The 16,158-nt window shown below is 40.3% G+C and overlaps 2 protein-coding genes across 14 annotated transcripts in view; one reads left to right on the forward strand and one right to left on the reverse strand.

Annotated features, from left to right (window-relative positions):
- Positions 1-16,158, reverse strand: part of LOC108094596 (odorant receptor 13a) — an 18,497-nt gene continuing 2,339 nt past the window's right edge. The window contains exons 1-6 of one of the 2 annotated variants that reach the window (XM_017195243.1): positions 1,967-2,334; positions 1,312-1,752; positions 650-749; positions 483-590; positions 251-421; positions 1-194 (exon numbers count right to left, since the gene is read on the reverse strand). In XM_017195243.1, the coding sequence (XP_017050732.1) occupies positions 120-194; positions 251-421; positions 483-590; positions 650-749; positions 1,312-1,752; positions 1,967-2,334 (1,263 nt within the window). In that variant the 3' untranslated portion in view covers positions 1-119. Of the gene's footprint in view, positions 195-250; positions 422-482; positions 591-649; positions 750-1,311; positions 1,753-1,966; positions 2,335-16,158 lie in introns of those variants that run through there. The other variant, XM_017195244.2, reaches the window with a different exon arrangement.
- The window catches only part of LOC108094593 (zinc metalloproteinase-disintegrin-like NaMP), a 27,732-nt gene continuing 15,284 nt past the window's right edge, over positions 3,711-16,158 (forward strand). For 10 of the 12 annotated variants that reach the window (XM_017195224.1, XM_017195228.1, XM_017195227.1 and 7 more), the window contains exons 1-18: positions 3,711-4,571; positions 9,235-9,915; positions 10,481-10,531; positions 10,663-10,811; positions 10,887-10,943; positions 11,039-11,112; positions 11,223-11,295; positions 11,711-11,857; positions 12,007-12,306; positions 12,381-12,550; positions 12,892-13,061; positions 13,144-13,307; positions 13,584-13,748; positions 13,811-13,955; positions 14,019-14,190; positions 14,505-14,624; positions 14,722-14,899; positions 15,010-15,160. In XM_017195224.1, coding sequence (XP_017050713.1) covers positions 9,846-9,915; positions 10,481-10,531; positions 10,663-10,811; positions 10,887-10,943; positions 11,039-11,112; positions 11,223-11,295; positions 11,711-11,857; positions 12,007-12,306; positions 12,381-12,550; positions 12,892-13,061; positions 13,144-13,307; positions 13,584-13,748; positions 13,811-13,955; positions 14,019-14,190; positions 14,505-14,624; positions 14,722-14,899; positions 15,010-15,160 — 2,356 coding nt within the window. In that variant the 5' untranslated portion in view covers positions 3,711-4,571; positions 9,235-9,845. The remainder of the gene's footprint in view (positions 4,572-9,234; positions 9,916-10,480; positions 10,532-10,662; positions 10,812-10,886; positions 10,944-11,038; positions 11,113-11,222; positions 11,296-11,710; positions 11,858-12,006; positions 12,307-12,380; positions 12,551-12,891; positions 13,062-13,143; positions 13,308-13,583; positions 13,749-13,810; positions 13,956-14,018; positions 14,191-14,504; positions 14,625-14,721; positions 14,900-15,009; positions 15,161-16,158) is intronic. The other 2 variants (XM_017195226.1, XM_043207522.1) reach the window with 2 other exon arrangements.

The following is a 16,158-nucleotide window of genomic DNA, read 5'->3' on the forward strand; positions in this document are numbered from 1 at the left end:
TTAGTTTTCATCTGTTCGATTTTAACAATTTTTATTCACTACGTACAACATTCCTAAGGCCTACAAAACATAGTAAATGAAAGTTGTATCTACCTTTAAATAATTTATTTCTGCATAATTTATTTCTGTTGCTTTTCGTCATCGAAGTAAACTGACCGCAATAAAGTAAAGTAGCTAATGGACGTGCTTAAAATCTGTGAATTTGATTTACTATAAATATGCTTTAATTTGCCTTAATTAGGATACATACCGCTGTAAAACTTTGTAAGGACAAAGTCGAGAACTTGAACGCCGTAATCCTCACGGGCTGTTGGCTGCAGAGTATCATGAACCACAGGTGATTTTGGATGTACTTGCTCTTGGATACTTGACCGGATTCCTCCCATTGACATCCGTAAAGAATTTGAGCCGTTAAAGTTGACTGTAGTTTGCAAATATTCATAGGTTTAAATATTTGAAGAAATTTAATTTATATTTCTTACGTGTTTTATCAAGGCATCTCCATTCTCGCAGAGAACGTATAATTGCGAAAGAGCCGAGGAGATATAAATTATGAACTTCACGTAATCCCCAATGAACATGTTTTTTCCCTTTTTTTAAATAAATTAAAGTTCAAAAATAAGAGTTTAAGTGCGGTACTTATACGCACTGTTATTATCTGAAATCCAACCATGCAAATCAGAATTGAAGAAATCGTAAGATTGGCTAATAGAATTGGGTTGAAAAAGTCTTCGAGGCGATGAGCGAACCTGTTAAAAAAGGATAGAGCATTTTTAACAGCTTAATATTATAGTAATTATTGAGAAATGTTTTTTAATGCTTTTTGTTCGTAGCAATTATGTATTAGATACAAATAGGTTGCAAGTGCTGGGATCTGGTCACTTTTTCTGCAAATCCGTCTTCTGGTAATTTTGAAAGGATGGGGGTAAGCAAAATTGATAAAAAACAAACAAGAAAGGAAGCTAGCTTCGGCAAGCCGAAATTTATATACCCTTGCAGTCATCAAATATGTCGATCAAAATGCATAAGGGCAATATGCCACTTGTAAATCGGATAAAAATTAGAAAAGTTATGCGCCCAAAAGTGCTGGGATCTGATAATTTTTCCGCCAATCCATTTTGTGCAAATTTTGAAATTCGAAAAAATTTATTTTCTGAAATTTAAGCTGAACTGAAAGGAAGCTAGCTTCGGTAACCCGAAGCTTATATACCCTTGCAGTCATCAAAATGCATAAGAGCTAAACACCACTGAAACTATGACGAATTTCCTTTTAAAGGTATAAATTTTTGATTTCAATGAAACGGTACCAACCTGATGATATTATTGTGTTTTTCCACAACACTTTTTAAGCGCATTCGCTGAACATCTTCGCTCAATTCCACACTATTGTTGACTTTTGTAAATAATTTGTCGATTCTCTCGTGTAGCAATCGGAACTGACCGCAAGTGTGTGTTATGAAGAAGCCCAGAATTGTATCTTCTGCAAACAACGTGGTCACCACACAGATTCCTGCATACGACGTAAACATGTAGGTCAGCACATAGCTGATACCATTCTTGTTCGGATTGTAGGGAAAGACCATTTTGTAGGGGAACGGCTTGTCCTCCGAGTTCCAGCCCAGGAGGAAGAATATTTCAATCAGGGGCATGACGCAGTACATGATTATCAGGCAAGCCAGCAATCCCGTCATTATGCTGAATGTCACCATGCGTTTCCGACACTCTGCAGCAATATGTTGCTTTGAATTGTTGCTGAAAATAAAGAAAAACAAAGAAATTAGACAAAAAAAAAGAAATAAGTAATATAATTTTTCAGATTTAAAATCAATCAAAAAAGTAACTTAAACACTCCTGTTTTAAATAAAATGTAAATCGTTTTGATTTATCCTTATGACTTTTATGCTTTCTATTTAAATATGTTTTCTCTCTCTTATATTTCCATAGCAAAACCTTTTTGAAGACTTACTCTGGTATCCAAATTTCATACGAAAAGTGTTCAATCAGTTTTCGAAACTTCCGTTGGTTGAGACGCAAGTGAATGAGTCTCACGAAATTGAGGACTCCCATGAAGGTGGTACAGCAGTTCTCCGTGGTGATAATAATATCCGAAAGGTTTTTGATCAAGAAAGCTGTTTGATAACTGATTGTTATCCCGACGGAGACGATAACATACCACGCCCATATTATATAAGCAGTGGCGAAAAATGAGCTGCCAAAAGAGGTGTTATTCTTGCTTTTCCCCGACGTTTCTGCCAAAGGCCAAGAGCCATTCAGCTTCAGCCAAACGCACTGGATGGGAAATCGAAGTGCCTTATAAGGATGATAGTAGAACATGTCCTTCTAGCGAATCAGTGACTTGATTTTTCATTTCAAGCAGCGTTTTTATAGGCGGTCAAGACGCAAACATTAACCAAATATAAAAGAGAATTTACTGTGCGTAAAATTACCCCCTTGTTTAATTTTCCTTAATTACAGAGTAAATATTTTAAACAGTGTTTGCATACAAGACGCACTCGCCACCCCAAAAACGTCGGCACCACCACATCATTAAACGTTTAATATACAATTTTGATCAAACGCATTTTCAAACCCATGCTTTACTTAGCAGAAGGCATTGGGTTTAAATTTGACACGGGTTTTGCAGACGTATATCAAAGATGGCGTACTGGGATTTTCTTTAAAGGAAACTAAACTTTGATGGAACAACATACAATTTGGCAACTAAGATAGAGATACTGGAGTTTATAGAATCCTGTGAAGCAATATTTTAAGTAACTATTTAATAATAAAACAATTGAATTCCCGAAGATAGAATTGTATATATAAATATTTAGAGTTAGTCAGAGAAAATAATGTTTTCAAATACAAATGTTATAACACTTTTTAAAACTCTAAAAAAGGCACTTCCAAAATAGTTCAGTATAAATAAGTTTTTGTGAAGTGTTAAATTTGTAAGTTATTTTTCGCTGTGTACAAAAGGTAGGCCAATTTTATGGGCGTGATCAGACTGAAGAAAAAACTGTTGGGCAAAGAAACCGACAATCAAACCCAAATCTCGGATACAATCAAAAAAGGAATCTCTAAAAGAATTAAACTTAACTTGAGCGGAAAGGGCACATGAATTCCATTTAAGTGCATGTTTATGTTGTATAAAATATGAATATTTGAATATTAGTACATAAATATTATACAAATATATTAAATTTGTGTATAAACATCCTGTTTGATGTACAGGTTTCTATCTAGGTGACTGGCGTAAACAGATTTACCCCGAGTGTAGGTCTGGTCGGGGCCCCAAGGTAAAGCCTTCGACTCCTCCTCGTATTCCTTGGAATCGCTTGAGAGAGCCGAGTGGAAGTCCTCGTGGTGGCAGCAGTCCGACTGGGATTCCGTTTCGGATACGGATTCGGAATCGGACTCGTACATTGGGGATTCGGAATCGGAATCGGAATCGGACTTGAGATTCGGATGGTGAATCTGAGGAGCCCAAAGAGAGAGAGAGAGTAAGAGAGAGTGGAGAGCATGAGATGCTGAGAGTTGAGAGATGACAACGCCGACCGAGATGACAATTCCCGATGACGATGATGATGGCGATGGCGATGACGAGGACGAGGAGACGAGGACGAGGACGAGGACGGGATGACCGGGATTCGCAGGCAGCTCTCGCCGCGATTGTGCGACTGCGTCGATTTGGCGGACCAGTTCGGCTTTGGCCTGCCCAAATGGCCAAATCCTGCAGACGTGTTCGAGAGCTTTAGAACGTTGTTTGCAATTGCGGAAAGCGGTAGCGAGGCAAGAGACACGGTGATAGTTAAATAGAAAAGAGTGCAAGTTGCAAGAATCGCCGAGTTCGAGCCAGTGGAGCAATAGTTAATACAGGAATAATCGGAGTCGGCGCCCAAAGATCCATCAAATTGCCAAGGAACAACTGAACAACTGAATTACTCACACAGGGCATAAGCAAAAAACGAAAAAAATAAAAACGAAAACGAAAAAGTAAAAGAAATTTAAATTAGTAAAGCAAAAGAAAAAGAACAAAGCACACAGAAATCGAATTTCGTTCTCAAATCTCACGCACCGTGAACTTTTTAATGAAAAACGCCGAACGGGTTGGCCAAAATGTGAAAACTCAACAAATAACTATACCACTCAGAATCAAACGATTGAATATATATACGAGTATAGCTATATAGCAAAGCAAAGCAAAAGCAAAAGCAAACGCAACGCAACGTAAAGCAAAGTCGGCTGAAAAAGGGCAGCACATTTTAAATCAAATATGGGAAAAATACAAATAGAATAATATATATATATACCTACATATATATAGATATATGCTGAAAAGGGAATGGAGAAAAGATCATAAAATACATATTTTATGAAATTTTTTTGCATATTTTTTTTACTGTTTGGCCAAAAGAAAAACAAACTGAGTGTGTTCATAAAGCAGTACAATGTAAAATTATACGCAGATTTAAACAAACGCAAGGATAACAAAGCAACAAACAAATAACTAATTAATTGAAGCGACGAATCTTTCAATGGATTCAGGCGAATTTTCCGAATTTCCGTAGGTGAGTCGAACACAGAGAGATAACCCCAGATAAACATAATGATTTTTTTCCCCGTGCAATTACGTACAAGTACGAGTGTGCGAGTGTACAACTATTCGTACATATATTCGCGTATATAGGCGAAAAATAGTTGAAGAGCCTGCGAGTGCGGCGATACGAAATACGATGTATGTAAGTTGGCCACCAAGAAGTGCCAACTGGCCAAGTGGCAGATGGGATTCGGTGTTTCTGGTGCCGCAATTACGGGGGGAAAATGTATCCTTTGGCCAAAATGTGGCTCTGGGCAGAGCCCGAAAGACCATAGAACCTATATAGTAGTATTATTGCGAATATATTGCCCCAGCGCGAGTCTCGAGTCTCGAATCTCGAATCTCGAATCCCGACGACTCTTGAACGGAAACGAGGCGCGGCTGACTGCGCATGACCAATGAATAATAGCGATACAGAAATGCTATCCCACACTTTGTAATCCAATGCATATTCAGCATTCTCTCTCTAGTGCATTGGCACGCAGGGATTGACTTACAGAGGCGCTTTTTGGGATAGGAGTTTACCGTTTCTCGGCTGTAAGTTTAGTATGTCACGTTTCCCCTTTCCCCCCTTTCTCCCTTTCCCTTCCCCTCACTTCTTTCCTCCTGCTCCATCCCCATCTCCATCTCCATCTCCTGCTCTTTTCTCTTTTTTTTTTTTTTTTTGCTGCCTTCTTAAATACCTTTTCTGGTGGCGCACATTTATTCGCAATTATTCAGAGTCTGGGCATGCGTTGCCATTGACCCACCTTCCCCGGACTTGGCACCGCAAAAAATGTGACATATTTTAAATTAGTTTAGCTCCGATAAGCCCATAGGATAACACCAAAAACTTTACCGCCGACTTGATGGCTGCCATTAGGTGCTCTTTGCGCATTTAATGCCTGCAACAAAAGCGACAAATGAATGTTGCCACCGGACGTTCACCCACAACAATTGTTTGCCTCCAAGATGAACGTGCTCCAATTGATAGGGGTAACCGGCGTGGAGCAGTAGGGAACTACTCTCCATGGCTACGTTTTTAATAGCTGTCGGATTTCTGTTGACTTTGTTTGGAAATAGAGAAGCAAGGATCACGTTTTGGTGGCAACGCCCAAGGATTCGGTGATCTGGAACAGCTGACTATCCAGCTGCCGGATCGACCTCTCTCCTCTTTTTTTGTTGGTATTATATTCCATCTCTTCCAAAAGATAGATTTACTTTTCAAAATTCGGAAATATATTGGCTTTATGTTACTTAAAGATTTTTTATACGTTTAGTAAGCACTCAAGTACAAGTTGAGTATTTTGAATATTTAATTCTTGGCATAATGGATGCATAAATATTTTAAACAGAAATCCTTCTTCTGCTCAATTTGCCGTAAAAGGATTGAAATTGATTTGTAAGTTATTCTCTTGCATTTACACTTTGAATTTATAAGCTAATAAAACCACTACCTTCGCCTTATATTATATTACAAATTATAACCGACACTTAGCCCCGGTTTTTATTGTTCTAAGTTAATGGCCTACACTTAAACGAGGAAGCCATGACCTACGACTGATTGAATCAAATCACTTGTTGCCAAGCTCAATACAAGTTTTTATATTTTTTTCTTAGCCAATTTTTGGGCTTTTCTCCGTAAGTTATTATTTAAGACGAAGTCAAAAATATCTGTAGGTAATACCTAACAAATCCTCGAAGCAATATGCATGGGTAAAAAATGCCATCTTTGCCTTTACATTTTTTGCTTGGTGAACTGGCTTCCACTTTTTCCCATTTAATGGGTAAGTGCTTTGTTAAACTTCACGGCAAAACAATAATAATTGCGGAAATGACAAGATAAGTTAATTAAAAACTTTAAAATAGCCACGTCGAGCGCATGCAAATGCCATTAATATGTAATTGGGTTTCGAGAGGGTTTTAAAGTTTGTTGAGTGCAACTAACTAGCTGGGGAAATGATAAATACGCTTTTCATGAAATGGCGAGGACATTAGGAATTTTATTGGCTTATAGATTTATACACATGTGCACTTTTCCATCTTTGGCTTTCTTTTCCTTTGCTTTCTATTCCTTTCCTTTCCTTTCCTTTCCTTTGCTTTCCTTTCCTTTCCTTTCTGTTCATTCGGAGGCTGCGCAGTCGGAAGAGAGTCGCCTCGACTCTCGCGTTCTTAATTTTCATCCCTTTATTTATTTATTTTCCTGTCAGCTGCCGCTGTCTGGTGTCTGCCCAAGGTTTCCACCGTGGACGCCCTCAACACCCAGAGAAATATGTGCGATTATTTTCCGAGTTTTCCGAGTTTCGAATTCCGATAGTGCCAAAGGCTTCCCCACACCCCCAAACTTATTTGCCTCTGAAGTTATTTGTAGTTTTTAAATACTTTTCAACTTTGAATGTGCGATGCATACAATTCATCGTAAATAGGTGTAAGTAAAAAACTAATTATTCGAAATATCAGTTCAACAAGAAATAGTTTTAAAAACCTCTTGAAAAAATAATAGTTAATTAACAATACTTTTGAGTAAGCATTCTACATTTGAAATTCTTTTAAAAAGGAGTAATTGCAATCAGCTTTGAACAATTGAGTAGATAGTTTGATTTTAGAAAAAACTTTTAAGGTTCACATTTGGTTCTTAGTTGGGTTCAAACTTAACCAATTGTTATTTTTGAAATTATGTCAGACAGTTTATTCAGCCACGCCCATTGAAAAACGCTTCAGAATTCATGTTTTTAATGAAAGCATATCTGGCTGGACTTCCATTGAAAAGGACAGAGTGACACAACGAGGTTTTGCGCTCGCTACCAAAATATTTTGGCCAGACGCAGTGGCTTCTAATATTTCACGGCTTATTACTCCTTGACTCGACGACTGCATCCCTCCTTTGGTTTCACCAGGAGGCGGGACACATGAAAAGTTGTTATGCCCGTTGTAATCGCCCTTTTGTTCTCGCCTCCCCCATTTCGATCCAATTCCCTTCCCCTTCCCCTTCCCCTTCCCCTTCCCCTTCCCATTGCCATTTCCTGTGGCTCCAAAATATAATCTCACTGTCTTCTCGCCGAGTGACCCAATTTCGAGGATGCCTCCTATGAACAATAACTCAATCATCTATTATCTCCGGATTAGGAAAGCTGGAAAGGGGAACCTGTTGAATCGTCAGACAGTCAAACAATTGTTAATCGTCTTTCAGTTAACAGGAAATTAAATAACAAATTGTGTTGCACTATAAACCAAATCAAGCAGGGATTTCAATAGCTTGTTCTGCATTGCCTTCGAGTATTTCAGCATAACAGCTTTTGCGAGGGAACTTTGTTCTATTGGAATCTTCAAAGCCAGTCTTCCGAATGGCAGGTTCAAATTGTTATCCCCACTAAAATCATTGCAATTGTGCAATGCAATGCAATGCAATGGGATGCAAAAGCAAAAAGTAAATTTCATAAAAGTAAACAAACGTTGCCGTCAGCAGCGCAGCTCGCAATTTTCCCCTTCGGTGCAATAAATTATGTTCGCTTTTGCTTTTTAGTCGATGATAAACTTTCTGCGCCGACGATTGCTGAAAAAGCCACAGTCGAGATTTATTTGGCTGATATTGATGAAGCGAAAATTGGATATAAGCAAATATTGAAAGGACCTTTGACAGGCACAAAAATAAAGGTAAAATCGACGAGCAAGTATTTTTATTGCCAGCTTGTAAATTTTTTATCGAAAACTTTTCGCTGTCATTCGATGGAGGATGCATTCCGGATTGCATTGGATTCGCATTCGCATTCGCATTTTGCATTCGCATTTGCAATCGCATTCGCATTTCGACATTCGCCTTTCTTGCCGCCTAATGAATATTAATTATTTAATAGGATTTCTCTGCTAATTGAATCTTCTTTCTACAATTTCTCTGTCACCGCCAAATGTCTGTCCTTGCCTAATTAGCGCAAATTAAAATTGTCGGCTGTGGCCTCGGCGGAGCTCTTCACTGTCCGGTCGCCAACATTCACCTTAGTGCCAACGCGGCTTTTCATTAGTTTCGGTTGGGCAATTCGCTAATGCACAGCTCTAAACAGAGCCGATTCAACGCAGGCTTCTCGCATCTCTTCCGTTCGCTCGTCCCTCGTTTCTCAAGGAAAGGAAAGCCAGAAGAAACCCAGAGGCCCTCAGGCCGATTTTACCGACTGTGAAAAGCGCGGAACTGAGATCGGAAAAATAATTGCAGCCTGGCAAGCCATTTATCTCTCTGCTGGCACAGCCTTATTACTTGATCATGAAAACTAGAAAAACTACACTCTTGGAGGATTCAAGTGCCGGCTGCAAGCTCTCCAGAAAATGTATAATTGGCTAAGAGCAGTGGTATTTTCTTTTGTGAGTAAAAATATATATGTTTTTTTAAGAATTTATGGATACAGATATGCGTTCCAAAATCCAGAAAACTATCTGACAATTCAACGTTTGAGTTAAGTGGTTTAAATATATGAACAAATCCAACAAATCCACAAGACATCAACTCCACCTCAAAAATGGTTATAGAACTTGATGAACTCACTTCATACAGCTTAACTTTAATTAAACCACAATATTTGAATTGATATGTGTTTAAAAGATAAGCTCCATTTTGTAATGGAAGATGCAATCTAATCCAATCCCAAACCATCTTCCACTTGCAGCCCCAAAGGACATCGCATGGTCAGAACTTTCGGTGGATTTTGATGCATTTTAATCCTGCTACGGTTGTTAAACAAAGGCTTTGCGGACTGCGCTCCGAGTGTGAATGCTAGATTTGAATTTTATATCATTAACCCAATTGTTTGTGGGGCTTCCTTGAGCCGAGTGAAGTGAGTCGCCGTGTGTGATTGCGATTGTGATTGGGATGAGTGCACAATCCGAGAGGAATCTGCAAGCCATCAGTAACCCAGCCTCAGGTTATCTAGCCAAGTCAGTCTCGGCCTCGAATGCTAAACCACTGCCACTGACACACAGCTAAAGCCCGATGAAGATGTTCGGTTGAAGCGGTGGTGCAACTGCCGAACAATTACCGATAAGGATACCGATAAGGATACGGATTGCCGCAAATCAATCGCCAATCGAGGATTACCCAAAGAAACTAGGGGACGAGGAAGGTTAACTAATGCCGACAGGAGGATATTTTTAAGTACCATATGCAGAGGGCAGTTTTCTACAAATTATTACTGAGAGGAAGTAGGAGAGAAAACTAAGACTTAGAAGTGGGGCTGGATTGGACAACTTCACTTTTAATCACACAACCGCAGCCGCCGTCATGTGGATACAAATCGCCTATTTAATCCTCATCATTGCTCAGCTCTGCGCTCTCGTCACATCTGCAGGGGGTAAGTGGACTATCCAATAAACCCAATAAACCCACTAAACTCCCAGTAAATTTCCCAATAAACAGATTGTACAGAAACAAAGCGATCGTAGATAGTTTAAATCACTAATTCGACGATTTCTATTCTTAGTTTACCCAAAAAAACTAAGTTGGAAATATTATATTAGCTTATAATCCCTATTTTATATTCGAAGAGTGTGGAAGAATAGGAAAAATAAGTTATCAGCACCATTGAATTGTTATAAATGTCTTTGGGTATTGTAGAGTTTTAGAATTCCTACGCTTTACCGTAGCATACGAAATTCGGCAAAGCGTTTGGATTCTGAAACTCTACCGATCCATTATCTTTTTATTAACAAGAAAAAAACAAAAATTGTCAGGGATCAAATTTGATTTTTTGAATTTTTTATATAAAGTTATTTGTCATTAAAGAACATGACAATTTCTCATGTTTGATTTTAACTTAGCTTAGTCTAGAGTTTATTCCCTTTCCATTTAAAGTATAACTAAACATGAGCTGATCAGCCCCTTTAAAAATATAAAAAAATAATTTGCTTTTCTTACAGAAGCAGATTACACACTAGATGATTCATTTTGGAACGAAGAAAGTCCTGTTGGTGAGTAAACACCGAAAAGTAGTAATAGTTGAAAAGTAGTTCTGAAGGCTCCTTTGTATTTATTAATAAGATCTTTGATTCGAATGTGAACTAAACGGGTTTTAATATTCAACAAATTGTGTGCTTTGCAGGTGAGGTGGAAAGATTACTTAAAGAATACAGGCAAAATCAAGAGCTTGTCCGTCGAATCGGGGGTCACTATTACCAAATTATATATCCAGTACAGCTGCGCCATCACGAGAAGATGGGCATATCCACGCGGGAAGTCAGTCCCCCAAAGGTACGGAATCAATATAAGCTAGGTCTGAGGAGTATATAGAACTTCTGTATACTATATTTATGTATCATTTTACAGCCTGGGCAGAGGCCACGACCTCATGACGACAGTGGCTTTAACCGGGGAAGAACAAAGGTGGGTTCTACTGCAAATAACCGAACACAAACCTGATAATTGCTTCCCTGGAAAATGAAAATTAATTGGCTGCCATTTCTATTTCTCACTTACAGAAACACTTTCATCGCACATCGCTGCTAATCAAAGCATTTAATCACAAATTTCGTTTGGACTTGGAGCTTAACTCGTAAGTTTGTTTTAATTAATTGCTTGGGCGACACACTGACATCTCCGGCATAAAAAAATAAACTGCACTCAGCACTATAAACCCTCGGTTTGTATTTATTCTTCCATCAGGCAACTTCTTTCCCCAAACGTGCAACAGAAACATTACCACGTGGGTGGATATCTTGTGGACGGCAATCGACATGTGAGTTAAGGTTTCAACAGTTCGAAAGCAATAAGTTGTGTTATTTTATTTGGGAGAGTACATTATGTTTTTTAAGTTTGAAACTATTGGGGAGACACAGTGAAAAGTTGTGTACTACAAGGAGCTTTCCTCTTTTGTAATTCACTCTCTGTTTTATATAATTATTTTATTTGTAGCATTGGTATTGAAAACCTCATTATATTTATCTGTTAATGGATTGTTTAATTATTATTTATACCCTTGTTGTAATTTATTCCTTTGTGATTTCTGTTCTACTTTTTTCCCAGTCATGATATATTTTATAATTTGGTATTATATTGCCACTACAAAAAATGCTTAGTATGGTGTAGAAAGTGCTGTAAACTCGCCCATTTATTATGACCATTTGGGGTGTTGTCCTTCTGTATTCCGACAGGATATCGAGCACTGCTACTACCACGGGACCGTCAAGGATTATCCCGGGGCGAGTGCGGCATTCCACACCTGCAACGGAGTGAGTGGCGTCATCCACATTGGCAACGAAACGTTCGTAATTCACCCCTTTTACGGCGGAGATCTATCGGTGAGAGGCTACCAATTATACAATCCCATCCACCAATACCAATAGCAATAGCAATCAGCAATCCCCAATCCCCAATCCCCAATCTCGAATCTCGAATCCCCTGGCCGCTTTCAATAAGTGCTAATTATTTTTGGATTTGCGAAAAACAGAAACATCCCCATGTGATTTTCGAGGCGCGGACGAAGGCGAACAAGGGATGCGCCAACTCGGGCAACCTGGACTCGTGGCGCCTCTCGCGCCGCACGAAACACCTGTCCGCCGGAGTGGCGGGCGTTGTCGAGGAGATCCTGCAGACCGGCGCAGGACGAAACAAGCGGGACGTGCGGGAGGCCACCAAGTACATCGAGACGGCCATCATCGTTGACAAGGCGATGTTCGACAAGCGGAACGGCAGCACTCGGGCGGAGGTCGTCCACGATGCCATCCAGGTGGCCAACATAGCAGATCTGGTCAGTACACACATCCCCTTTGTACTCTGTACTTTGTACAAATTTGATAATTATTTTCTGATTTCATTTCCCAGTACTTCCGCACTCTGAACACCCGCGTGTCGGTCGTGTACATCGAGACCTGGGGCAAGAACCAGGCGGTCATCGATGGCAGCAAGGATATCAGCAAGGCGATATCCAGCTTCAACGACTACACCTCCCGGAATCTCTTTCAAATCGAGCGGGACACCACACAGTTGCTCACGTAAGTTTCTATACAGCATGCTAATTTATCAAGTACTTTTCAAATTGCAAAAAATTGTGGCTGGTTACAATGAGTTACAAATAAATATGTACATCTCTAAAGGTATAGAATATATTTTGTTAAACAGAAACAATTTGTTTTCAAATGAAAGTTTAAAAAACACTTCAACAAATATTAGAAAAAATTTCTTCTTATTACAAAGAAATGTACTTCGCTACATAGCATTTTCTCAAAAGAAAATAATAACAGTAACGAACATCATATTTTATAGAAAACATTTTCTACACTTAATAAGTTTTCTTTTTATTTTCTTAATTTAAATTTAAACCTTTTTCCCACAGTGGTGAGACGTTTGCTGGGGGCGAGGCTGGGATGGCGGTGCCCGAAACTGTTTGCACGCCCCGTGCTGTCGGCATCAGCGTGGACGTGAACGTGTACGAGCCGCACCTTCTGGCCGGGACAATGGCCCACATGATTGGCCATAACATCGGCATGGGACACGACGACGGACGTAAGGATTATCTCATCGATATTACGTTTCTGGTTTTTGGCCAAAACGGCATCTCGATGCCCGTTCGATTTTGTTTCCGCAGGCGAGGAGTGCTTCTGCCGCGACTGGCACGGCTGCATCATGGCCCAGTCGATTGTGGGCCAGGAGAACGTCCAGCCATACAAATTCTCCGAGTGCAGCAAAAAAGATTACATCGACGCACTGCGGACTGGCCACGGACTCTGTTTGCTCAACAAGCCGAATGAGGTGAGGGTTAATAAGATTGCTGGCCACCGATAATAAGGTTGCTTCACAAAACAGAGAACAGAAGCAAAAGCTCTACAGAGCAAAAGAATTTGATTTAAAGAAACATTAATAAGGTGTCAGTAAAAACTACTGAGGAAGATGGTTTTAAATTCCACAAATTTAAATGTTATTGCATGCTTTATAATTTAAGGCTAAGCAAAGCTTGCTTTTTAGAATAAACTATGTATTTTATTCCATTGAATTTCCACTTTCTCTTCCGCTTGGCAAACCCAATAGATTGAGTTGCGCAGAAACTGCGGAAATAAGGTTGTGGAGGAGGACGAGGAGTGCGACTGCGGCACTTTCGAGGACTGTGCTCTGGATCCCTGCTGCGACGGCATCACTTGCAAGCTAAAATCAGAGGCCCAGTGTGCCAGTGGCGCTTGCTGCGACCAGTGTCGTGTAGGTTTACGATTATCACCACCACTGACCCCATAAACTTAACTGCCTCTCCCCCCCTTCAGTTGCGTCCAAAGGACTATATTTGCCGCGACTCGAACAACGAGTGCGATCTTCCTGAATATTGCGACGGCGAGATTGGTCAGTGTCCGTCGGATGTTTTCAAGAAGAACGGTTCGCCGTGCGGACTCAGCAAGTCCGGCATCTCAGGTATGAAAACCTATTGTATATATTATAATATGTGGAAGTTAACTAAGGATTCGGTCCGTTTAGGTTACTGCTTCCAGGGATATTGTCCCACGCTGAGTTTGCAGTGTGAGGCGATTTGGGGATACGGCGGATCTGCCGCGGATCGCCAGTGCTACGAGCAATTTAATTCCAAGGGCTCCATCAACGGCCATTGTGGCCGGGATGCCAATGAGCACTACATCAAATGCGACCCAGAGTAAGTGTCTTTAATTCCCAAGAAAGTATTCAAAATATGCCTTGAGTAATAAGTGGAAAATGTGGTTTATCAGAAGCTAGAGAACAAGAGCCTCTCACAATCGGAGTTAGTTCAATAAATAAACAAAAAGAAACTAATAAATAAAAGAGGGTAATAAGTAATGTATGCTGTACAGGTTGTGCACTAATTAAACTTCACTGAGACATAATAGCGCACCATTTCAATAGTTTTTCTGGGGGATACTTGATCCCCCCTTAACCGCTTTCTCCCCCTTTTAACCACTTTCTCCCCCCTTGCAACCACTTTCCCCGCAGGAACGTCCAGTGCGGCACGCTGCAGTGCAAGGAGGGCGAACGCCAGCCGGTGAACGACGGGATTGACCAGCTCTACTCGCGGACCATCATCTCGATCAAGGGCCAGGAGTACGAGTGCAAGTGCGTAGCCAAAGGCCGACGACTGCGGTTCGGAGTGCCAGGCGGAGATTCCTGGAGGCACTGGAGGCAGAGTAACAATCGTTTGGGTTTTTCGCAGGGCGACCAGCGGACAGGTGGGATCGAACAGCTATCCGGAGCACGGACTGGTCAAGGACGGAACGCCCTGCGGCGACAACCTCATCTGCCTGAACCAGACCTGCGTCAGTCTCTTTCCGCACGTGGACCAGACCAAGTGCCCGGCCAATTCGCAGGGCCAAGAGTGCTCCGAACACGGCGTAAGTGCACTTGATAGCTTCTGGCTAAAACCCGTAGAAACTCTGGCGAAACTCAAACCGAATCCAATGCCAAATGCACGACCACAACCTTGCTGATTTCTCGATTGCAGGTCTGCACGAACACGAATCGCTGCTTCTGCGACATGGGATGGGGCGGGCAGGACTGCAGCTCCGTCGTTCTGCTGACCACGGCACAGCCAACGGAAGCGCCGTCCACGCCGGAGAACACCATCAAGATGGAGAAGAAAGAAACCCCATATGGTAAGAAATAACTATGGCCTCCAGTTCAACGACGCTCTTGTATCTCACCTTGCGCCAGCCGGAAGAGACTTGCGAACATGAACTACTGAGTCAGTCGAATCGAAGTCCATATCAAATGGAACTGGTCCAACCAAATCCAAGCTAGTATATCCTAAGATATTAACTCCAATCCCCAGAGCTCTGCTTGAAACCAGTAACCGTACTGTTAAAACCTTAGTACACTAACAAAGTTTTATTATCTTTCAATTCTTCTTGAGGCCTTAAGATCTTCTTAAGGTCATTATAAATCTATGAGATACATTGACTCAGTATCAATTCAAGCAGTGCTCTTTCCAATACCAACTAAGTGTTGTTGAACGAGGTAAATATTGCCTGGTCTATTGACGTTGGCAGCTCACAATTGAATAATTGGGTACAATTCAACTTTGTTACTTGTATGACAATGGTAGTCAGGCCGGTAATTTGTCAATTTGTTTCTTTGGACAGTGTACTCAATTGAAAAAGAATCGTATCAAGATATACATGTGTGTGTATGTCGTATATATTTTTATCTGAATCCATTAAACAGTCATCCAAATAAGTCATTTACTCAAGTACACCACAACCTACTTCACTAAACAAGGCTTTGCATCTGAAGAAAGTAACGGAAATGCTTAAATCGCCTCAATTGTTGATCAATAATATATTTTATAAATATTTCGGAAAGAAAAGATGGGTGTTCAAACCAAAAAAATTGTTTTGTTTCAACTACAATGGAAGCAAACTTTGGGAAATCTGTGATTTTATACCCTCGCAACGTAAAACCTATAACATTTAAATAAATAATAAACATACATAGTAGCCTTGTAACTTTTGTTATATATACATATATGCATAAAAATTGTCCGATGATCCAAAATATTTGGAAATTTAGGGCTTGGGATAATAAATAACTTGAAGACCTTCACAGTGAACGAAATCAAATTACTTTTGGCGAAAAGCATTCCGGATATCAGCGG

The sequence above is a fragment of the Drosophila ficusphila genome, unplaced genomic scaffold (genome assembly GCF_018152265.1).
Source record: "Drosophila ficusphila isolate 14025-0441.05 unplaced genomic scaffold, ASM1815226v1 contig_198, whole genome shotgun sequence".
NCBI lineage: Eukaryota > Metazoa > Arthropoda > Insecta > Diptera > Drosophilidae > Drosophila > Drosophila ficusphila.